Here is a 26,081-nt window from a genome sequence, read left to right on the forward strand (position 1 = left end):
AGTATGTTGGTTGTAAGGTTGTATATATATTGTGATACAAAGTAAGGAGCGCAACATGTATAAATACATTTACAGTTTTCATCATAATAAGTCACAAGGCAATTACACGTCTCATCTTTACACATGTGTGGTCCCAAGCAGTACTATATTAAACACAGTATATAGGATGTGCCCCATGGCTATCTAAAGGGTCCAAAATAAGTTTTAAAAAGGCAGGTGGTGGCTATCTTGGGGCTCTGGGTCCTCCTCACTGGATCCTCTCCTTCCCAGGCAACTTTCACTCTCTCTCCCTCTCTCTCTGCATAACTTCCCATCAGTGAAACTTCATTCAATTTCAGGATTTATTTCCAGTAATTGTTCATTTCAAATTTTAATTTCAATGACAATCACATCTAAGCTTTAATTAAACCAGTCCATAACTCTCCATTTCCTTTTTTAGCCATCCCTTGATGGATTTACCATTATTTGCTTACAAATATTATTGTGGTAAAATGTCTAATTCTGCTTTACCTTCATATTTTGGACAGATTGCCTCACAATATCTTCAAACACAATTTGATACAACACATGACTGGAGCCCCATACCATAACATTTCCATCAACATGCTTTAAAGTTGGTTGGTCGACGTTGTAGTTAGATGTTATATTTCAAAATATAATATCTACATTTTATTACTTTCTGATATGGCAACAGTGCTCACTATCACTACGACAAATAGTACAAACACGAGTGAATCTGACCAGTGGAGACAAAACCTTTTCCAGTTTATTCAAAACCATAAAAAATAGTTTAACTTTTACATTCACTTTGGAATCTGCTTATAAATGTTTTCCCCCAAGATTTACATATTTTGCTAACTGGATTCAATTAGACAATGTGTAAACCTCAGATTACAGTTATATGAATTTTGTGGGAAACATTTATAAAACTTTAAGTTTATTTTTATTATTTACATTCAAATCAGGATTCTGCAATCTCATCTTGTGCATGCTTTATAGGAAAACCGAGTCCCAGAGGCAGCACTTAAAGTAATGACAGGGACAATCTTTTAGAACAATGCGGCAAGGGAAAGAGCAAAAGCAATATTTTGACAGATCGTACAGGTTGTGCTGCTTCAGCAGTTTACAGGAGCCTAGTTTTGAAAAAAACAAAACATAAATAAACCAAATGATGCAAAGCCATGACCCCACTTTAAAAAACAAAACAAAACTTTATTCTAGGGGTTATATGATTTTCCTACATATAGAAGTGCAGGCCGAATGTAATATTGTAAGATTGACTTAAGGATAGAATTAAAGAAGATTTAATGTTAAATATAGTGTATTTTTTATATTTTGTGTACACATGTTAGTTGATACATAAGTGTGAATATTACAGGTATACATTACAGATATCATAGTACTTTCCATGTCATGTTAATTTCTAGATCAGGGCTATGTTTGTTTAGGCAGATCCAGGGTCAATATGTGCTCCTTGAATGAAATGCTGGCTTTGAGATAACTTTGTAACACATACATTCTGGTCTTGCATTTGGCTGGTTCACAAATGTCTAACACTAATAACCCCCTAAGGCTAGGTTCAGACCTGCTAGGTTCGGCTGCCCATTTGTAAGGAACCAGCGCTTGCACATTTGACAGTGGGCAGCAGTGAGGTGTATCCAGTACATCTTTGCAAAACAAGACTATTTCCTGATGTTTTATCTAAGTTATGGAAATGAGAACAGGATGAGGATTGTGTTCTGTTGTACATCAGGAGTTACCAAGCAGGGCTGATAATACTTTCAAGTCTGTTCAACAATTGGCATCTCCAACAGTTAGTAAGGAACTAACTAAAGAAGTTGTAAAACAAATTACTATATCATTTTTATTTTGCTTAGACATATGCATTAAGTTGAGCCAAGTTAACAGTTGGAACACATATAGCACATTTCAGGCAATTTTGACTACTTTTTTTTAAAGCTGAGTGAAATTGCCATTGTGTGTATAATGGTTAAAATGCGGTGCAACTTCTCACTGCAATTTTTAAGCTGGCTTAAACTTTATATATATATATTACTATCTACATACTAACTGTAAAGCTCTGTACAGATGTCAGATTTCTGTTGTGATTATTTTCCTTGACTGAATGAATGAGCAATGTACAAACAGTGCTGTTATATGGAGAAGGGAGGGAAGAGCATGAGCGACTGGGTCTTCTCTATAGAAAATGACAGTCGTCATCACTGCTCATTTGTGATCATTCCGTTAGGTGAAAAACATTGGGAAACCACTGTAGACATGGTTTATTTTTCCTGAGACATACACAACCATACACCTCATGCAACAGTCATGATTCTGTGTATACATAACTTGACATCACCAATGAATTTCTTATTGATATGCTACCTAGTTCATTGTTCAAAGAGGACCAACTCCCTAAATCCCTGTCCACTACTAATAAGCAGGACCCCATGCAGATATCTGGAATGCTTGTTTGAATTCATCTATTAGTAAAGCTAAGAAGTTCTAGTATATCCCGTGGTTCCTACATCTATGGACTATTGTTAGAATTTAAGTATTTATATAGAAAAAAATGTCCAATTTGTACCATCTTTCCTGAGTACCAGTTTCTTTTACCATCATAAGAAAGTACTACTATCCTAACTATGAGCCATTTAAATAATGACATGTGCTGTGTATCGTCTGCTGTGTATGTCACATATTCTCTGTATTGAGCGGTTGTTATTTGGATTCCATGTTATTTAAAATGCTGTATTTGTCACGCAGTCCATCTATCAGACATCTATTAATTAAGATGATTTATCTTGGTATACATGCTGTGCATGATTAGAATTTGAGTATAAACTGCTCACAAGGCACAGCGAACGGGTTAAACACATTGTAGGTTTACATCAAATTTGTTCATTATCAAATGTTTTGGATGCAACGGACCATATCCATATTGACAACACTGCTTAGAAACAGAAAACATTTCCATTTGCTCAGTGGCCAAGCAATCTGTGATTCCAATCAACCCTTTCTAACTGTGAAGGCAACATGTCTGGGGTCAGATCACGATTCATTTATTTTTAGCAATTGCATAGTAAATGAAAAAATTGGAAGAGCGTGCACTGTGCTGTGCATGGTATTTTTTTTCTATAGGTTTATGTGAGCTGATGTATTTTATATAGTTTTACAATTTTATCACATTTCTGGGTTAAAATAATTGCCTTTGTTAACAAGCATTTTGAAGGTTGCTGTGCATGATAAAAAAAGACAGGAATAAAGTAAATGTTGTGCTGAAATTAAAAGCTCAGAACAAGAGCATAACTGAGGCTATAAAGCCTAAAGGATCGCTGAATTTCTACACAGCTTTCTTTATTGGACATTCCACTATGATTTAGAATTGCTCATAACAAGTTAAAATTATCTGCTGTGTACAATCATTTATTCTGTAATATATTCCACTCTAACACACAGAATTTTATTTTGTCCTTCCAGTTTCATTTTTTTCTTCTTTAAATTAGCATACAATTAAGGGCTGGGATAGTGCATAGTTCTTATAGACATAACATTAGTGCATGGGCAGAAGGAAATGTTGGGTAATTTTTGGCATTGCGAACTTAGCATAATACAATATTATAATGCATATTCAATGAAGCAATGACTAGGATAAGCAAATGTTCCTGATTTGGTTCACAAACAATTTTGTGAATTTTGCTCAAAGTTACTGTATTCTGTTTTGACTATTTGTGGGGGGTAAGAAACAAGCTATTGTCAAACAAAGGGCACAGAAAGCTGGGAATTGCCATAAGGAACACGTGCATACATGTGGAGAAAAGGATATGCACTGAATTATAGGTTTTAATTATTTCTGAAGGTAAAGCACAAACATTTTGGGTAAATGTTTTAACATCTTGGGGAATAACAACCAAGCTATGTTAACCATTGGCTATGTAAATAATTCTACATAGTAGAAAGCAACAAAATAAATTAGTATTTTGTTGGTAGTCCAATGTATAATTTGTGCAGTAAACCCATATGACCAACAAGGGTAAATTACGATGCAAATATGACAAAAATGCATAAACTGAGATTACCTTCAGTAAAAGTCATGTGCCAATATTGTCAGTACATCTAGGGATATAGCAGCACACAAGCAGAAATACAGTGTCCATCCCATTCCATTGCTGGGTGTCACTTTGTTCTATTCCAGGAGACGATTACAGGGGAAGGCATGCGCAGCTAAGTGAAATTTAACACGTAGGTGACGGATCAGGCTGGTAAAGGCAGTTATTGCACAGTAGACATTGCACGTCCCTTTTTGCAATAAACACCTGATTTTGGATTTTTCAAAGTGGGACTTTAGTTCCATAGTTCCTTTAAAGCATGTGTGTTGGTAATGATGGGAAATCTTATTTTTGATAAGAAATTATTTATGGAACTTAAAAATATTGGGGGAAAAAATGAAATAAATATAAAATTATTGAAGGAAAACCATCAAAAAGAAAGTGAGGGCATGAGTAGCAATCAATACCGTATATGTTCCAACACTTTTCTGCTTTTCACAATAAAGTTTTTTCTATTGTGATCTGTGTTATTATTGGTGCAATATTACCTAATATCCAGTAACCACTCTTTAAAGCTCAAGGCAAACATACGCCCCCCTCCCACCCCTATCAAACTAAAACTTGAAAACAAAAGGCTTTTTTTTTTTTTTTTTTTTTAACCCAAAGTTGCGGTCCAATGGCTCTCCAGTCCTGAGTATAAGAAGTGGAGTTCTACTTCATGAGTCACTTCCTGTGAGATATAAACATGTCCTAATGGCTGTCTAGTGGTGAAGACCTCTTAGGATCCAAGTGTCTGCAGCGATGACGTCAGAGACGTCAGAGATGTCAAAGGGACTGTGTGGAGGGGCAGGAATGGGTACATCTATAGCATTTGATTAGCAGCCCTGGAAATAGCACTGGCCAGGAACCTACTGTAGGTGATGCTTTTTGATGAGTATATATTGTTTTACAAGGTCAGAAAAAAATGTATGGGATGGGTTAAAGTAGGGTAGGGAAGATGGGGATAAATATTTAGACATTGGCATTAACTCTTGGTAAAGACAATGGCCAGGGAGCTTTACGAAATTTGTCTTTTACTAAATGAATCGCATAGTGTGTCTCAATACTGCTTGTTTTCAAAAGAAAGCTTAACAATTCTGAAAGGTATGTTTAGGCTGGTCAGTTCTGTGATGTGTTCTGTTTACATGACTGATCAGCTGTTCTGCACGACTGCCGTGTGTTCGGTTTATTAGGTCAAAAAAAGTGAAATGATCTGTCACAGCTTAGTGACAGGTTCAGTGATTCATGTTAGGGTGGCAGGTACTATGAGGAAACAAAATAAGCAATGATATAACTAGTGGTACAATGTAAAGAACCATCCACAGACAGAAAATGAAAAAGCCTATACATGTAGGTATTAGAATAAAACTAATAGGTTGGATGAAAAACATTCTGAATGTTGAAAAATTGAAAATGATATTGTAACTGCAGGACATAATGTCTGGAAGAAAAAGTGCTCATATGACATATTAAATTATCCCCTGGTAGCAGTCTAGTGATATCAGGATCTTTGGACAGACAATTTACTGGGTTTTTGCTAACTTTTTGACATAAATGCTTGATGACTTATCCCTTTCCAAAGAATGTTTGCATTATGCTGATGTGAAAATTGGATACAATTAACAAACAAATACTGTATTTTCCGGCGTATAGGACGACTGGGCGTATAAGATGACCCCCAACTGATTGGTTAGAGTGGTCTGCCAATTAATTGCCAGACCACTCTAACCAATCAGTTGGGGGTCGTGTTATACGCCCAGTATTGTACTGTTCCTTCTGCCTGTCAGATCTCGCTATTGTGCGAGAACTGAGAGGCAGAAGGAACAGTACAGTACTAGTAATTGGAGGAGGGATACAAGAGGAGCCTACACTGCTCCACACTCCTCTAAGGAATGAATGGGCGCGTTCCTTCTTAATGAATGGGCGTGTTCTAGTGGAGAGCCAGTCCAGGCTCTCTACTGGAGAGCCAATCCAGACTCACGTCCTCCTGTGCAGGCTCGCGTTCTCCTGTACAGCTTGCACAGGAGGACTCACGGGGACTCGACCGGGCCGGACGTGAAGCAAGCTGCAGGTAAGTACCCGGCGTATAAGACGACCCCCGACTTTGGCACAGATTTTTCGGGGTTAAAAAGTCATCTTATACGCCGGAGAATACGGTATTTGAAAACATTTCATTACTGCTAATTGTAAACATAATCTTCTTAAGGTACTTTTGAGGAAAGTAACTACCTATATATTGATATATATATATTTATGTACATTTTTTTATGGTGGCTTCTATGTATACAGTGGGAGAACCTGGTGGATTCAGCTAACATGAAATGGATCTGGTCTAGGATTCAAAACATTTGCCAACTACTAGCTAATTACTTTTAGGAAATCTGTTTCAGGTTCGGATAACCCAGGTTTTCCCATAATAGTCTCTCCAGTCTTGGTGAACTCTCATAAATTAGACTCAGACCCTGATTTATGAAAGCTCTCCAAGGCTGGAGAGAATATACTTTTATCAGTGAAGCTGGGTGATCCAGCAAACCTGGAATAGATCTGGTCCAGGATTCAAAACATTTGCTAACAAATTTTTAAAAATCCATTCCCTCTTTTCTGGATCACCCAGTTCACTTCTGAAAGTGTATTCTCTCCAGCCTTGGAGAGCTTTCATAAATCAGGGCCTCAGTATCTGTTTTATGGTCCATCTGTCTTCTGACTGATTACCTTCCTTTCTCAATCCTAGTGTGCAGAAAAATATGGGAAACAAATTTAAAGATATTGTATATTTCACTACAAATAGTTCAATGCGGTGACTATCCCAACCATAAATATCAGTACATTAGGTGCTGGTCCATACCCTTTCCTCGTCCATTAAATAACATGCATATTTGTTTCTTAGGCGTCACCCCAGTGATATATGATGTAGAAACGATAAGGTTATATTCCATTACAAACTTTATTGCTTTCAGTTGTGAACTAATCAAACAACAGAAACAAATGATGCAAATACAAATATATATAGTTAAAGTACACAGTCTCCATTCATAGAGCATAATATTTTCGAACATGGGAACAGTTGCTACCAAATCACATGATGACAATTATGTTTTTTTTAACTTGTATATTAATATTTTGTATAATAGGTTTCCATTGTTTTTGATCAGTGTTTGATGTGTTTCTTGTCTGTGACCTAAAGTATTAGAACTATTGAGTTCAGGTGTATGTAAACTACAGGGGTCAGGAGTATGTAACATACAGTGCAGGGGTCACAAGTATAAAAAGCCCAATGCATAGTATCACGTATGATTTCACCACCCGGTATTATTGTAATTTGGGCTGGCCTCTCCATAAAGTTAATCTTGTTGGTCTTGAACCAAGACATTGCTAGTTTCATGGTGTGTTTGAGGTTGCTGTCTTATTTAAAGATCAGGCATTTACTCTTCAGGTTAAGGCACCATGACCTCTTCAAGTATTGTGATGTATTCAAACTGATCCTTGATCCCTGGTATAAGATAAATAGGCCCAACACCATATTATTACAGGTGCTTGCGCCCTGTAATGTGGCTTAAATTCAGGGTTTGGGGGTGGTCTGACAAACTGTCTGAAGCCCCTAGACCCAAAAAGAACAATGTTGCCTTAATCAGACCACAAAAATGTTGCACCATTTCTAGGCCAGTGTTGTTTGGCAAATGCTTCACATAGACGTCTTCTAATTGTAACAGTAAACAAAGGTAACTTTGTACCTTCTTTGTTATCCCTGGAGCTGATTTGCCATTCTGGCTATTCTATTTGAATGGTGGTTTGCTGTTTTATTCCAGGTCTTTCGGGTTTTGGTTGCCTTTTGAAAGCATTTGAGATAATTTTACCTGAGCAGCCCATCCTTTTCTGCATTTTTTTATATGTTTTCCCCTCTCCAATCAACGTTTTAATCAAAGTAGGCTGTTCTTCTGAACAATGTCTGAACAACCCATTTTCAGAGAGAAACACACTATAGTCAGCATGTACAACATTTGCTGTCTTTCTTCCTTAAATAAGGGCTGTTTTTTCATAGAATGGATGACCTCACTAATTGAACTCCACACTGCTATTATTTTGAACAGCGAATTATTCCCTTTTCTTTGTGTGTCTGTAAAGGAATAACACAAATTTGATAAATTGTTCTTCGTGTTTTGACTTGGAATAGAATGTGAAATGTTCCCAATACATTTTTGTGTGTTGAAATAAAAGCTATTATAAGGATTTTGAGCTTTATTCCCTTTTTATTTACACACTGCTTTTATTAAAAAACACAATTCTATATACACACACAAAGATGAATGATGCCTACCCATACACTTTGCATTTACCTACATACACTGTATACACATACAAACCCTAAATCCCTAATAAGTTCTTATTTAATATACATATCAGACCCCATAAATCATCTTCTCACTGAACAGGTAGAAATTCTCACAGACACACTACAAAATCTTGAACACCTTCCTAGAAATATAAAAGCATATTATGGACCCCAAGGGAGGGGCATTGGGCTTAATATTCTTGCTTGGTTTTAAAATGGGACATCCAGCAAGCACCCAAAAGTGTAATGTTCAGGTGTCCACAAATGTTTGTCTATATAGTGTATCATACTGTATCAGTACAGTACTCAACACATTTCATAAATAATAATTATTATTAAATAATCATACAGGTATTCTTTTATACATGAATATTTGAAATCATATTCCATGTTACTGTACTAATTAGCATACTATACATTTCAATAAGGATTTGAAATGTTTGTCCTATCGGCACCCTTGATAAGCCACCCATGCCCCCAGCAGTATTACAGATGATCATGTGTATAAACTACAGTGAAATATGGGGTGTGCCAAAGTTCAACAATGAAAACGTGGTGAACGTGAATTGGAAGGTAAGGCTAAGCTAACTTTGGAATTAGGACAAAAAATGGCTTTACCATAACAGCTTTTGACATTGTTGCTTCATAATAAGAAATTAATAATTTCAAGAAGACAGAAATAAACATGCCAACTTGGGTGTTCCTTTTATACAGAAATGATGGAAAACAACTGAAAATAATGTGTTAATCTAATGATAAATATGGCAATTAGAAGGGACATTTCATTAATCCATGAGAGTTGTGTAGCTTCCTTTTATATTTTGATTGCATATTTATTTTAGGAACCGTAGCTGCGAGGTATGGTTGATATAAAGCTTCCATGACATCCCTTTATGAAAAACACAATTCCCTATGTATGAGAAAACATCATTCCCTGTGTTTGTGCATAACAAATGTACACTGCTAAAAAGCCCTCTTCTTGCTTGAGTTCTCTCTCCCATTCAATTAGCTACAGCTGTCCTGACCTGTTATGCCTTCTCAAAATAGAATGCTTGTACAGACTATGGATTGCTTCTTTCAAGTACGCCAACCCTGCATGAAAGAAAAAAAAACTAAGTACTATTTGGTTATTTAAAAATATCTTGACATTTCTTACTATGTGCTTCTGCAGCCAAGAACTAAAAACACAATAATAGAATGGGGAGATGTGTATCCATGTGTGCCTATATAAGAAAACACATGCCCCCAAAAGGTATACAAAATTATACAGGTTAAATATCTGTGGATAATGTGTTTTGGCTTTACGGAAGTAAGTTTTCATGTCAGGAAGTCAGCTACATATTTATTATTCCAGGCAAATCACTAATCTTCATGTCATGCTGGAGTAAATCCATCATTGGCAATGGCAGTAAACCTGTCATTAAAAAGGGGACCTGTACTTGCTGACCATGACTATAAGTAACTAATGAATGACTTTGGGGGGGGGGGGGCATGTGCATGTCAGAGTTTCACCAGAGATGAGCCGTAATGTAGATGAAGGGAAGGGAGCACAGCGGGGTGCCACTCGCTCGTTCTCCCCTCTCTATGGAGCAGAATGGCGCTGTATGTACAGCACTTTCATCATTCAGTCTTTCGTCATTGGAAAGAATTGTGAAAGATCCTTTCCAACCACAAAAATCTAACCTTTGTACAGAATCTGATAATTACCTTAACCACTTACCTAACAAAATAAATCTCTATCTAAAAATATTTTAATGACAACAGATAATAACCAACAAAATGAAAAAGTATCAGTATCAGATACTGCATGACCAAGTTCCCTTATAATACTTCTTCAGAAAAGAGATCACAAGCTTTGAACTGTGGTGCTAAACGTGGCCCTTAAAAATCAGCTGAATGAACATGGTCACAAATGATTAGGTGCTGCAAAGAGTTGATGAAGCAAAACTATGCAAGTTAAAAGGACATATTAAAACATTAAAGAGAACAAAATGTTAATTTTGTGGTAATATCTAAGAAAATCAGAGTGAGGTTAAAAAAAAAAGGCAGACTAAAACATGGTAAGCATAGGGTAAGAAAAAAAACCTGATGATTACCATGATCTAAAGCATAAATACACTACTAGATAAAAGGTGATTGTGGAAGCAATGTTCCAGTTTTAAGGTTTACCAAAACCACAAGCAATTACTGTAGTGGTATTGGTAACAGAAACATGCTGTGTAGTATTGTACGATGTATATAGGTACAATATTATGTGTTTTTTTAAAGCTCCTACAGTATCTCCTATATATGTAATTCTCAAACAAAGCCCTCAAGTGCAGAACCATCGATAGGAATGAACTTAAAGCAGAGCTAAACTCTGGTAAAATAAAAAAAAACGGTTAATTCACTCACTCCACTGTACATGCCATCATCTTCACTCCTTCCTCTTCCAGGCGTCAGATCTTTGGCCTGGCTGTGTGATTTCTCTGTCCCAGTTTTCCTATATTATCAATTACATTCAATCTCTCAAGGCATGTTTGAAAAATGATAAAGTTGTTATTACTGGTATTAAATTTACATGTAAGACACGGCAAGGCCTGCATCACAGCCAGTAAGATAACCAATGAAAGGTAATATGGTGGACTAACGCACTACAGCACTGTGTGGATATAAAACTAACGTACTAAGCAGGTAGGCCATGCTCTCTGTCAACTTGTTAATGTTTCATTTTCAATTTAACCATAGAGAGCCCTTAAGGAAATTACTAAAGTGACCTAAGTATTTTAACCTGTTAAGCCTGGCTCCACGTACCCTGTGGAATACATGCTGCAAACACATGAATGCTTCCTCTCAAATACATCTTCATTAAAACTGCTGAAGTAACTGTGAAGGAAGCAATGCCTTTCTTTATATGATTGCTTTCAGGCCAGTTTCCTCACAAACTCAGAGGAAAGCAACTACAACATCTATTTTCACACAAGTGCAATGTGATTTGAAAGCAGTACTGCAAACATGAAATCCATTATCCTGAAAAATATATTTCCCACAAGACAATTCTAGATGGATTGATGAGCTGTCCTCATTTTGTTCACATTCTGTTGATTTCTGTGTGTTTTTTTTCTGTTTGGTTGTTGATATATATTGATTTTTTTAACTGAAACAGATGGGTACAAGGGTCCATAGTAAAACTTTGAATGGTTTCCATCCTATAACTTAAATGAACCCCCTATATATATTGTAAAAAACATTGTTTTTTATATATAAAGAACCAAATCCTTATTAGATTTAGATACGTATTATATATTAAATAAGGCAGCAACACTCATTTAGTCATTTGAGTTTTGGCCATCAGTTAATACATGTGAACCACAATGCTGCCCTTTCAAGTAAATATAAAGATGCACACTTAAATTAAATTAGTCATAAGGGATATTCTACCAATCAGTACAGCTTTTCACACCAAAATATAACAAAAAAAAAAAACAACATTAAAAAAAAATAAAGCATTTTTTAATGTTTTCAATTAGTAGGTCAAAGTGGGAGTAAGAAATAGATAATTGGCATTTGGGTTGTGATCAGAATGACAGTAAGTAGAGATTAAAATTTCAAATGTTACTAATAAATAAAATGTGACAGTAAAAATATAAAATGAATGTAAGTAAAGACTTTCATATCCAAACAGCAAACTGGATGAAACACAAGGATATGTTCTAAGCACTTTAGTAAGGTCTTTTACATTTTGCAGGACTTTTACTAATTTTAGTAAAAAAATTTAATTTTAACTAATTAGAAACTTAATGCCATACTGGCAGATAGGCATGAGCAATTCCAGGTCATGTTGGTCACTCTTCATTGACTTCACATATCCTCGAGTATTTAACCCTACCCTACTTCGTATTTGAGGCTCAGTATTGCTGGGTACCATTTACTGTTCTTCACAGTATAATGAGTGTGCTGTTGAGAGGATCCATCCACAGTCCTTTGCCCTAAACTTCTGACTGTTTCCTTTGTACTTTGGTTTCTTTTTTTTTCTCCCTGCTCCACCCTGCAACATGTGAATTTATATTGTGGTTTGTGTGAGCCCGCTATCCTTTTTATGTTTCAAATTTGTAATTTCTTTTTTTATTTTATTTGGTTTTAAATTGAACTGTGTTACTTTGTACACTACTCTTTCTTCTGATTAGTTTCCTGATTGTACTCTGTATGATTGTCAAAACCTATAAACAATAAACTACTTGAAACAGAAAGGCAGGGATGTGGCTTAATGGAAATCTGCATTCATGATGGTCACAGGAGAATAAGGAACTTAAAAGATGGCAGTTTTGTTTACATCATTGAATGTAGTTGTTTGTTCTTGTTCTATTTGTTGTTACGAAACTTCAAGCAACTATTTGTAAAAAGTGGTACCCTAGGTAAAAAAATGTGCACTAAATCCCTGCAGCGTAGGGGGAGCACCACTGCAAGGTTTTTTTTTTTTTTTTTTCCATGGAGCTCAGCTTTAAAGCAAATCTATCACTAATAAAAAATGAATCCCCTTGTAAAAGAAAAATATAAATATTTATGTATCTCTCTGCTTGTTTGAGGAGTCTTCACCATCTGCAAGAGCTATGGGCTCCAGCAGAATTTTCAGCATTCAACACTTTTTTGTAAGTCGGATGTTCGTACCCGGGTCCATCTACTGACCTGTTCATCACTACAGGAATCAGCAGTGACGTGGCCTCTGAAACATGGAAAGCATATTGGATGCGGAAGATTCTACAGTGACCTTAGCTCTTGAGGAAGATAAAGATTTCAATAAAAAGTGGTAGGCAAGAACACATTTTGTTCATTTTTATTTTGGTTATCAACAGATGCGCTTTAATTTATCTTCATTTAACTACTTTGCAATTTACTATGGCAAGAAACACTTCAAATAGGAGTGTACTCCTAGATACTCATGCTGTTTAATTCTTTTACAGATTCCTGTATCACCCATTCTCAAATTCTCATACAGGCTGGAATATGACATTTGGTAATATGGGAAAATTTTGTGATGTCAAGTTTTGTGAATGAGAACAACAATATGAAACCTGCAGTGGTTATGCTTTAGAAATGGTTTTCTTGCATTCCAGAAAATAGCTTCTCAGATCAACAGATTACGGAGGTCAGCCTGCTGAACACAAATGCCTGAAAGAAGAACCTGTAAAGAGGTGAATATTATTAGTCAACTGGTAGAACTCCCCAGAAAACAGTGCAACAGTGTGTAATGTCAGGAAGTTGGGCTAATAATAAATGGTCAGTTTATAAAGTCTACTTTTGCTTGGTCTAGGAAGCCACCTAAAGGCCCACGTAATGTAGAGCCAGGGAGCCCCATCGGATGGGTGTGGAGGCAGTGTGCCAAGAACTGGGGAACATGATGGCCATACCAAGGATGATGATGTACCTCAGCTTCATGTTTTAAAGAATAAGGGTTAGAGCCATTAACTAAATTGATGTCAAATCTCCGAAATGTATATGTATGTATTTCCCCTATTACCACAACATGAAAAGATGGCGGAAATTTCTACCACATACAAGTTAAACTGTTATCCACGTCACACTCTTTTTTTCAAATAATATTTTACAGAGTGCAGCTTATGTATATCTTAAGCCATATTTCTTTTCATTTTGGATACAAAAAGAAATGGACGAAGCCCCTGTGATCTCCCATTGGGGATATTTCTCTTCTTTTCCTGTCCTGTAGATACAGCAAGAAGTGATAGGAAAGGTCTGTAAAGTGATAGAAGACATCTGTAAGAGAATTGTAACCTGTGACCATATTGGAACATCAGGGGTTCTATTTATAAAGCAGGTAAAAGCAGATAATCTGACCATATATTTCAATGGCAGTAATAGATTTCTGCCAGGGAATGTCTGTTTCCTTGTTTTATAAATAGAGGCCTAGACATTTTGTCTTTAGAGTATAAATACAGGCATCTTTTTTCTTTATAACTTGTATAAAGTGGTGTGGGTTAGAACTTCTTTAAGGTTTGTATTGCTTTGTCTTGGTTATAGAGATTCACTTTGAAACTATTCAGATAAAACCCCTTTTTATTTTTTCCAAAATAAAATAAACAAATTTAAGTTTTGGATGCACTTCACATGAGCCCATGTGGACAATGCCAAGGCATACTTTATGACCAATATAAAGACATTTGGTAAATAATACTGTAATTTAGACATGTAGACCTAAAAGATGGACAATTGTAGAGCTGAAACATTTAAAACCAGAACTTGTTATATTTTCCAAATAAATAGAAAATTGCAAGGTAAACTATCCTACCTAGCCCACCTATCACCTCGCGTTTTCAAAAGGTTTGAAAAGTTTTGTCCCATTCGTCCCTCCGTCCACAAAGTAAACTTGAAGACAGCCGCGCGCCCCCGCCGATGACCTGAGCGCGTACGTAGCTTGTGTTTGTGCGCGCGATGCAGAGTGACGTCACTGCGCACCCTGGGCCCTCTGTGCAGCTTGGGGGAGGCGGGGGAAGAGAGCGGCTAAAAGGTGAGAATGTCTGAGGGGTCTGCTGAGTTACCTGGCAACTTGTACACTCCGTCCGTCCTGCTGTTATGGGACGGAAGGACGGCGCTGTGGCACGAGGGGAGGCTGCTGTACGTAGTTGGCATGGCGGGAGGTTTGAATAGTTGTGTAGTAAGTTTGTCTGTCAGTGGCTGCCAGGGAGTTGTGCGGCCACTTGTTGCTGAGGCACTCCTGTGTTTACTGTACAACCTGACATTCCTCACCAACTACTGACTGTGCCTGCCCTATAACCACATATTATATATATATATATATATATATATATATATATATATATATATATATATATATATGGGACAGGCATACTGCCATGCAGCTATGTCTACCTCCTATCCAGAGAGACCCCTGGCTTTACCCTTCTATCCCTGTCTATACCCCCCAGGATGCACACATTATTCTGCTGACCCATATTATACCCTCAGTCCTGGTCTGCTCCTATGTGTCAATGAAATCCATTGATGGTTTGATACAAAATCTGCCTCAGATCATTGCACAGATCTCCCCATCACATAGTATAAGCTTTAATGGCTGCTGGATGTCATTGTCAGGGTCTTCTCATTCTGTATGTATCCTTCCTCCTGTCACTGTGTGATTCTCTCTCTGTGTAATATCCACTGAAAATGACAATCAATGTTTAATCATTCCTTGCAATCTTCTGTACCCCTTGTCATTTGATGTACTATCCATTCATCTGATGTTCACTCTATATTCAGATCCTTTCACCATTATAACTTACTCTATCTCAACGTGATTTACTTTTACATTTGTTAACCAATCAACAAAGATGAACACCTTGCCCCATCTATTCCTGATCAAAAATTGATTTTAAATATGATTCTAATTACAATCCTTTGATGGTTTTGCATAGTCTGATTTTATTCCATATATATGGAGTCCGCACAGTACCACATTCCTTGTTCCGCAATTCTCAGTATATGTTCTTACTCTGTTTATGTTGATTCTGTGCTATTCATCACTCCTTCATATCACTCCTCTTATTCTGTGTTCTGCTGTGGAATTTTCACTCTCTCTTCATATTCTCTATCTGTGGAAGTATAGTCATGCTTGCATAATCCCACTTCAGTTGAATCCTAAAAGTGGTTCTGGGCACCTTTATCCATATATTTTAGAATATATCTTTGTGTGCATTTCTAAGTACCATTTTAAGCCACACCTAGTGTTTCTGCCTAATATATCACTTTTTGATCTTCTAAAAAATAGTTCCCTCAGGTTGGCAGTGCAGGTTTAATAATATGGTAAGGTATATAACTAAGTACACATTAAAATGATAGATGACCCAGTTGCTCAGTGTACAAAAATTAGATGCAGCATATTTTAAATCATGAAAGTATTTAAAGCAGACCATGTGAAAAATGTTAACACTGCTTCTGTACCCATGGCCCTTCCCTGATAATAAAATGCTGTGCACACACCCCCCCCCCCCCCAAAAAAAAAAAAAAAACAAAAAAAAAAATAAAAAAAAAAAGATTCCACTTTGGTGGTGGTTTGGTGCTATATAAAGATAACAAAAAGCCAGCCTGGACCCCAGGAAGAGTGAAGAATGTGACCTTTGTTTAGTGTCAATATTAAATGAAGGAAATTGTATCATATTCTGTTTTACATTAATATTTCAGGACAGTTACCTGAAAGAGTATTGAATCCACTCAATGGAAAATACAAATGAAAGCTTTGGTAAAAGTATTTCCCCATTTTCAGTAATGCACATTTTCATATTTGTTTGGCTTTGTATAGATTGCATGTAACCCTAATCTCTTTTTAGGTTCTGTATTTATTAGTTCTTCCTCTTATTTCATTTGTAGGAATAACCATGCAGGACAGCATCAGATTTGCTTCAGCTGGAGATGATATTAAAATATGGGACTCTTCATCCTTGACCGTGGTAGAGCAATTCAATCCCCACAGCACATCACATCCTGTATCTTCGTTGTGTTGGAGCAGAAACAGTATCCTTTGACATGTCAATGCTGCTATTCTCTCTGATTGCTCATTTCTTGCTTTTACTTTTTTTTCTTTAAGATTTAAGCATATTATTTCTATTGAGCAGTAAACCAAAGCACATTCAATTTCGTTGGTATTATCTGAATAGGAATGTTCTAGGCCTTTTATGTTGTATTAAGAATCAGGCAAATGTGTACAGATTTTTAGTTTGTGAAGGGTTTGGTGAACGTTATTTGAAGATTGCTGAATTTGATGTTCCAGTCTAAGCCCCACTGGAGGCCACGGGAGCTGACTATTCCACTCAAAGAATCCAATGTTCTTACAGTATTCTCTCTTCTGAACGGTTGTTCTTTGATTATGTTACATCTAGTAACTGTGTAAATTAAATTTGCTAAAAACATTTGACCCAAGAGAAAATAACCTAAGAACATTTATTTAAAAATATTCTGCTCCTGCTGCAGATGTTAAGAGTAATCCTGGAAAGTGGTGCCATCAGTACAATATAGAGAGCTGTTTTTGGTTTGTCCCAATCTGTAACACATCAGTTTCTCTTTTTATTGTAACTGCATTGTTTGTCCGGAATTATGATGTGACGCAAAAAAAAAAAAAAAAAAATATTCTGCTTTTACTTCTGCATATGTTTGCAGTAAAGGCAACTATCAGAGTGGAAGTTCAATTTGAACCTAAACCGTTTCCCTTTATTTGCTTTGTTTTTCCCTACTTTGAATTTTGTTTCAGATGTTGGGAATCTGCAATCTAGCCTTGTTGGGAAATCACAAGTTTTATTCAGATGTTTACAGGCATAGCCATAATGTTAAAGGTTCATTTGTTTTTCACCTGGGTAGACCGGGTGGTTTTGCTTGCTTGTTTTGCAGATATTTCTTGTCATGTGGTGATATGCTGCTGAATGAGTTAGGGAAGGGGACTGAGTTACATGGGTAATTGTAGAGTTGCAGGCTATAGTCAAACACCGAGTGCTGCACCAGGTAATGACCTGTGACATTATAATAGGAGTAGCTTAAAACTTTCTGCTGAAAATACCCAGTACCCTGAAACGTGTGACTTTTTGTCCCTTGCAAGATGCAGCGCTTGCAGCAAAGTGGGAAATAACAAGGCCGAATACCTTTTTGTAACTTCAGGTTCAGATGCATGAAGGTTTGTTTATAATGTATTACTAATGGAGAAATATGGATGAGAATGCAATGTCACTGGAAGATGGAAAAGTCTGTGAAAAGAGTCAACAAGCTAGTGCAGTAGAGTACGAAAAATGAAATCCTACCTGATTGGCTTTTTCTAGCGAGATGGTAGAGAGGAGCTGCAAAGTTGGGGACCGTGGTGATGCTTAGAGGTCATTCCAAACAGGTCAGCTACAGAAAAAAAGTTGCCTGGCTGACTTCCCGTGGAGAGAAATCAAGCTTTAGTGACCTATAGGCATACATGGCACAAGAGGTCCTTGGCTTCCTCTGGCTACAGGAGCAATGTTTTGTGATGTTAGAAGGGCCCAAGGGACATACAACACTCCCTGTTCTTGAGAGATGTAGACCTCCTGAGTACATAAAGCCCTCCTTTCTCCCCTCCCAAAGTCCATAAGGACACAGGGCAGCAGTAGAAAGATATCATGGTTTAATCCCAGAGCACGCAGCCACCCTTTTTTTTTTTTTTTGCTGAGGCACCATTAGGAAAAGTAGGCACTGAGTGGGAGTATAGGAAAATAGTAAATTATTTGCAGGCTCACTGGTGCCTGACAGGGTAGTCTGAATCTCAGGATCACATTCTTGAAGCTTAAAAGGGGGCCTGTGTCTAGGATTGGTGAAATTAGCAATGGCAACAGCAAAGGAGCCAGTTCCATGGTGGCAAAGTGACTCTGAGGGTCCAGGTTGGAACTGGAGTATTGCTTAGACAGATTGATGAACACACTTTAAATTCTCATGACACTAACAGGGACATGTGATTTGATTGGTGAGAAAAGTGCATATGATACAGTGCTCAACACAGAATTTGTTTTAAGCTGGGTGGGAAGAAATTGTAGGTGGGTGGCTGCACCTGAATTGTGACCCAACTTTATCAGTAACTACCCAAAAACAGCCAGGTGGTTGCTGAAAAGTGCTGGGTGGTGCGTCCAGCTAAAAGGGCCTGGGGAGAACACTGTGGTAGGTGTAGGCAATGTTCAGCTGTGGACAAAAGGTCAGGGTGCTTCCATAGTAGATATGATGCCTGATCTTGGCACACGTTGACTTTAAGTTAAAACTGTGGCAAGGTGTGGACAGAAAATAAAACCTTACTTAAACTAGTTTGCAGGCTTTTCAAATCTGCTGCATGTATTTGTATTTAAGAGCACCCTAGATGTTAGGACTTCTTGTGTTGTTATAAGGTGGATTTGAGCTGCATGTTTGAACATAAATGTGTTTCTGAACTGGTGTAGCTTTTTTGTTTGTACCCTGCTAAGTTCCACTAAAACCCCAGGTTCAGCCAAAAAACATTCATCAAATCTTTGTATGGCTAATATGTGCAAATATATTGTAATAAAAACTATTTGTACCTGCTAAGATCTGTGTTAAGGTTTAATTTGCAAATTAACCCCCCTTGGCAATCAACAACCAGACTAACAAGCAGATTAATTTGTTGTTGGCTTATGATGCATGGCATTTCTAGTGGCTAAAGCAGATATTCATTTTTAAACTTCAAAGGGGTTGCCAGATGTAATATATTTTTAAATGATGAAGCTGCTTTCCATGATTTGCACAGGAAGAGGGGCAGCACTGTATGAGTATGTTGAAATTATTCTGTATCTCAGGTATTGATAGAGTCATGTGGACCTCTAAAAGCAAAAGTTATGTTAACGGAGTGGGCTATTCATTGACTATGTCATGCTGCCGCTCTGCAGTACACCTAAAATGCAGTCAATATACTGTGAAGCCTGCAGCCTTCTCTTGTAGAGCATTGCACCTACGCACCTGACATATGTTATCCAGTGTAATATTGTGTCACAGAGCTCTAAATTGGTGTTCTAAGCCCTTTAGTTCAGTTGATTTGCATGGGAAGATGCAGCCTGGTTTGTGTGAAAAGGTTGGGCAAAGACATGGCATTGGTGTGGTTAGACATGTTGATGTCCAGTGTGTACTGTGGCACATGGTATGGTTGTTTTTTTTTGAATTTTCACATTTATGGTGGTTGCCATCTACGAGAACACCTTTATTTTACCCAGGCGGAAAAAACACTTTGTGTACAGCATTTCTCTTCTTTGTGTTTTGTTGATTCTTAATACTTATTTTTTTCTGTCATACTTTATACCTGATACAGGGCCTGATACTCGATATTTGGGTACTTGCACTACTTCATTTATTATATATTTTTAACCTAAAAATGATTGCAGACATGCAGTGAATTTGTTCCCTTGGTGTCTTCCTAAATTTCAACTTAAATATTTGTAAATGTGGTGATTGATGGCCCTTTAAAATGTTTTAATACTTTCTTTGTTTTCTCATGTTTAATGTTGTCCTGTTGGTAGCTGGTGTTCTTTTGACATATTGATCCATTCTGCCAAGCTATAGCTTAAAAAATGCTAAGGCTGAAGAACTGTAATGTGAGCTAAAGCACAGCTGATTCTGTTTAGAATGCTCATGCTAGACCTCTATAGTTTCAAACTATTAACTAAAGAATGGCAGATTGTTAAATGGATACAACTTTCTCTGTGTGCTGTGGGATACCTGCATTAATGAGTCATTGATGGAAACTGAGTCAATTTATATTAGTGCAATGGACCATTTCTGCTCAGCGAACACATTTGTTTCCTTTTAGTTTGTCTGTAGTGCAGCCTAACAAAACAATTACAAATCAGTATCTGATGGTTTATTCACACTGTGCAATAAACATCGGACAGCAACATCGGCCAGTCCATCAAGATAGGAGAAGTAATTGTTGTATTTGGCAGGGTGATGGTTGATTTATTTTATTTGTCTTTCACTGCAATTACTACAAGCTGAGGGTTGCAATAAAGTAAATAGTAGCAATTCTTCTGTGTGAAAAAGATGTACAGCCCATAATGTCTGACAATATGTAATGTGAAATAGAAAGAATGTAGGTTGGTGTAGTTCCATACGGACAGTATGCAATAAAATGGCAATAAATCCCTGTTTACATTTTACACATTTGATATTTTTTCGAATACTGGAGTCATCCACATTTTGCCGGATATATTAAAAGCACAGCCTTGCACCATCAATTTAAAGTATATCCAAACTATAACTGAATGACCTTTAATTGATTTGTACCCTAAACCGTCTCCATTTATTGTTTTTTTTTTTTTTTTTTTCCTTCCGTCTACATGCTAGAAATTCAGCAGCATCTGTGTGTCTTTGTTGTGAGTGGACCTCATGATGGGCCTTATGATGACAGTTGTGGAACATACCAGTGCAATGTGTCAACATGGCCACATATAGCAGACTATATATAAAACAGGGAGTTCAACATTTCCTCCTGGGAATCTTCCAGGTCCATGTATTTTAATGGCAGTAATCAATATATATACCAGGGAATATTTTGTGTGAATGTCAGATTCCCTGTTTTACGGGTAGAGCCCATAGTTTCCTGTCTTGGAAGTCTGTGGAATACAATGGCTGCGTGGCTGTGTAGGAAAACAATTGGGAGATGGAGAGTACATTGTCACCCGATAACAAAAAGTGTTTGAATAAGGATACCAGACAAGGTTAAATGGTGCTCTTGTGTTTAGGTTCTAACCCTGTTATTTTATTTAGACAAAACATATTTATAATGTAACATCGAAAATCAAACCTTACTTGAATGTATTAAATTCCATTACTGACTTGACCTGCTGAAAATGCCAGGCAATTGGTTTAATATTTTCTGAATCAGTACTAAAGTAGTAGAACAAGGATCAGTGTTCTCTATAGCAATTTGGTGTTCCCAGTTGTTCCCATAGGAATCCAGTAACCTTCATAGTTCTGTCCTATACGTATGCCCCATTTTTCCATCTTCTTTGAATTATGCCCCATCGGCCCAGTGCCCCTGTAATGTGTATGGCTCCCATCTCTCCAAACCCAGCACTAGTAGTTGTATATAATAATAGAAGGGTTAAAAAGAGCTAATCTGACACTGATGTAAGAGAGAAATAAATACCACTATGTATATTATGCATTGCTGTGCAAAAGGAGCATCAGGGACACCATAAACAAGACAGAATTAGGAATGCTCAAGTATGAACTAAGGTAAAGTTTTTAAGAGATGAGTAGAACCCGGAAAAACTCTGTTTTATTCTTTAGTATATTCAATATATTTTTTTGCCCTTGTAAAGTAGTGAAGCACTGTGTCCTTTGTGGTTTATTAGAGTTTTGAATGACCTTGTGTTCTAAACATGTCTGGTATATTCTGGAGATCCAGTACTGTAGCAGCCTTTGCTTTGAACTCCAATCAAAGTGAAACTTACAGATCAAAAGTGCAGAAGCAATAATAAGTTAGCAAATTCTATTTTATGCCATTTATCGGTTTCAGTGATTTTACAGCTTATCTCTCCTGGCATCAGCTTTCCATTCTTTGTACTTGAACTTAAAACTGACCTTTGTTGATAGAAATACAGGTTAATACTAGAATCTGTCCCTCACACTGTCTGTAACAAATTTCACAGATCATGTTGCATGGTCCTTAACTGTAAGTTCAGATCACTTCCTGGTCAGTGCTTCTGGCAGTGGTGATAAAATAGTCTTTTCAAGCTGCAAGTCTAAACCAGTTCCTCTCTTGGAGCTGGCAGAGGGGGTAAGTAAACTTGTAGAATACCTAACTTGTTTTAAATACACTATTCTACTTGTGTTGCTTGATTTTTCCAAATAAAAAATAGTCTATTTATGCTGTTAGTCAAGTTACCTTGTTTGCAAATTGGGGCTGTGTGAGTGTGTGAATATATATAAATACACAATTATATATCTAGTCATGAAGAAAGTACACCCTCTTTTATAATAAGGCTTTACTTTACACTCAAATGAAATCAAACCTCAGATGTACCACAATATTACAGCATGTTATTTAAAAAATAAATCAAAATGCGGTAGCCATGTATGAAAAATGTAATACTCCCTTGCAGCTTCCATAGGAATTAGCACCAGGTGCAGCAAATCAAATGCACTTGAATATTTGATTATCAGCAAGTGTGACCACCTCTTTAAAAGCTGTTTGCTGGTCTGGAGCATTCAGGTGTGTGTTAACCCAATGCCAAAGAGGAAAGACATCAGCGGTGATCTTAGAGAAGCAATTGTTGTTGCCCTTCACCTGGGAAGGGTTAAAAGACAGTTTCCAAACAATTTAACAGTTCTTCATTGAAAAAAGATTTTTCACACATGTAAAACAACACCGTTGACAATCATCCCAGCAGTTAATGTCCCAAATACGGACCCCAAGGTCAGACCATGCTCAAAATTGTTTCAAAAACCCCCCAGTGAGCTTCACCTCATACTCTACAAGTTCTCAGCATGTTAGATGTTAAAGTTCATGACAGTACAATTGACAGAAAACAACTCGGCAAGTATAGCTTGTTTGAAACAATTAGATTTGTTACCTCAAGTTGTTGCTGCTAAAGTTGATTCTACAAACTACTGAATTATGAGATCCACAATTTTTTTCACACATAGCTTCTGCATTTGGCATGATTTTTGTTAAGTAATGGTTTGGTGGAATCCTTGTGTGTTGTTTTACACCTGAGGTTACATTATAATGATTTTGGTATTTGGGACCAGATTGCTTTTTTTTGTCATTATGCATCAAACCTTAGACATGAAATAAGGTTTTCTTTCTTCCTCTCATGACTGTGTTTATTACACATAGACACACACACACCTTGTTCTGCACTCGAAGCGGCCATTATTATAATGTATGTAGGGATTAAAATACTTTTTTTTCTGTGCTTTTCCCTTCAATGTTTAGCTACTGAGTCTTTAAATTTTAATATAGATTTACATAAATTTTAATATAGATTTTCTTGATTGTATTTCTTTCTAAGCGATCTTTTTTTCTCATTTTTATGTGATTATGAAGAGAATAAAGTTGACATATTAGGTATAAATAGACAGGACATAGCTGCAATAAAAAAGATTATCCAATCCAACACATTTTAACATGACCTATAGCCTAGTTTTCCTATAGTGTGAAATATATGTATGTTTCCACTGGACCTTTATTGCAGCTTTTTTTCCTCACTGTTTTGGTATTAACAAATGTTTTTTCCCTTTATTTACTATAGAAAAAACAAACATGTGTAAATCTGAACTCAAGCTCACAATATGTAGTCAGCGGTGGTCTTGATAATACAGTAAACATCTGGGATTTAAAATCAAAAAGACTTCATCGATCCCTAAAGGTAATTCCACCCCATACAAAAATGGAAAACAATATAAAATGCCCTGGATATTTCAATGAGATTGTTGCTATATCTTTAGAGAAAATACTCTTCTGAGTTTTGTCATTCAATTTCTTTTCAGGATCACAAAGATGAAGTAACATGTGTTACATTTAATAATAATGACAGCTACGTTGCCTCCGGCTCTATGAGTGGAGAAATCATACTGCATAATGTAACTACCAATTTTTCCAGCACACCTTTTGGCCATGGAAGCAGCCAGGTATTGAACAATACATTTATTCATTTTATGTTTGGTTAAGCTCTGTATTTATTTTAGTTGTTAATTTTGACTCTGTTTCTTTAAGCCCATTCGACATTTGAAATATTCTTACGTGAAGAAATTTTTGCTTGGTGCGGTGTCTGACAGTGGCAGTGTGACCTTGTGGGATGCCCACAGCCAGAATCCATACCATATGTTTGAGAGTGCTCACAAAGCTCCAGCATCGGGCATCTGTTTCTCACCTGTGAACGATCTCCTCCTTGTGACCATTGGACTAGATAAAAGAATTATCTGTTATGATGTGTCCAGCAAAATGTAAGTTATATGTAGGTAATTGAAGAATCAAAACTTACAGAATCCATCATGTGTTATATATATTGTGTTGCTTTTTAGCTTGCTTTCCTTGAATTTTTTATAGTCTATTTATAAAACTGTAAATCTGACATTCAGCAAACATTCTCTGATGGAAACATCCACATTTGTGATTATTGGCATTGATTGATTCTCTGTGATAATATTTGATGAATGTCAGATTCATTCAAGGTACCTAAACCCAGAATTTTCACTTTACATGGAAGTGTAGACAACCCTTTTATGTAAAGGAAAAAAATGTTTTTTTTTTTTTTTTTGTTTTTAGGTGCAACAGTCAAGATACAGTCTAATTTGTAAATCTCGGTGCCCCGGGATACCTACATCAGGCATCCAGGGAGGCTCTTAGGTGCTCTTTCTGCTCGCAGAAGGAGCCTTTTTTGCGCAAAGAGAAAAATTTGGCGATCTCACGCATGCACAGTGAGATCGGACACTTTTTTTTTCATCCTATGTCACCTGATCTCATGCCTAAGTCAGATGACGTAGGATGAAGAACCCGGAAGAGAAGATTAAAATGGCGGTGCCTGGACGATGCAGGCCTCGATGAAGGACACCCCGGGAGTGATTGGACTGCCCTGTGGGATTAAAGGTAAGTGTTTTTTTTTTTTTTTTTAGTTTTAGTTTAGTTCCTCTTTAAGATGACCATGGTAAGCCCGGCAAAAATATTTTTTTCCAGTAAGGTACTAGGAGGGGCGCACTATGATTTTTGTATACTTCTCAGAGATTTCATTGGAAAGATCTTTCAAATGTGTTCACCTGCGATCTTTGTACTGTTTTTTTTTTTTTTTTTTTTTTCTTTCTGTTGTTAAAAAGTAGATTTGGTACTATGGCAAGTGTGCTAGCTGCTGCAAAATTGAAAATAAAAATAAAAAATGGCTGCTACAGCCAACCAAGCTGTACCCAAAACTGGAATATTTGTGGTTGGCCTCCACCTTTTAATTGCAAATAATTTAACCAGTGACCTAAAAAGTTTACGGACTTCATTCCTATTTACAGCTTTGTGCACAGGTGCTTTTATATTCACTTGCTATTCAGTATGTGCTATGGTGTTTAGTATTAGTTGACAGTGTCTGTGCTATATTCTTCTCAGTTTAAGTTAGTTGCCCATCCTTTACAACTTTAGAAGTAATAGTCTTTTGGTGGCTTGGTTTGTTTTCTCAGTAGAAACCAGT

General features: G+C 36.8%; 1 protein-coding gene across 5 annotated transcripts in view; it reads left to right on the top strand.

Moving 5' to 3' along the window:
• Positions 1 to 14,795: 14,795 nt before the first annotated feature.
• Positions 14,796 to 26,081, top strand: part of NEDD1 (NEDD1 gamma-tubulin ring complex targeting factor) — a 31,891-nt gene continuing 20,605 nt past the window's right edge. For 2 of the 5 annotated variants that reach the window (XM_072401184.1, XM_072401185.1), the window contains exons 1-6: positions 14,796 to 14,920; positions 16,777 to 16,920; positions 22,590 to 22,684; positions 24,162 to 24,278; positions 24,400 to 24,540; positions 24,626 to 24,855. In XM_072401184.1, the coding sequence (XP_072257285.1) occupies positions 14,845 to 14,920; positions 16,777 to 16,920; positions 22,590 to 22,684; positions 24,162 to 24,278; positions 24,400 to 24,540; positions 24,626 to 24,855 (803 nt within the window). In that variant the 5' untranslated portion in view covers positions 14,796 to 14,844. The other 3 variants (XM_072401188.1, XM_072401189.1, XM_072401186.1) reach the window with 3 other exon arrangements.

Source organism: Pyxicephalus adspersus, chromosome 2, assembly GCF_032062135.1.
Source record: "Pyxicephalus adspersus chromosome 2, UCB_Pads_2.0, whole genome shotgun sequence".
NCBI classification, from domain to species: domain Eukaryota; kingdom Metazoa; phylum Chordata; class Amphibia; order Anura; family Pyxicephalidae; genus Pyxicephalus; species Pyxicephalus adspersus.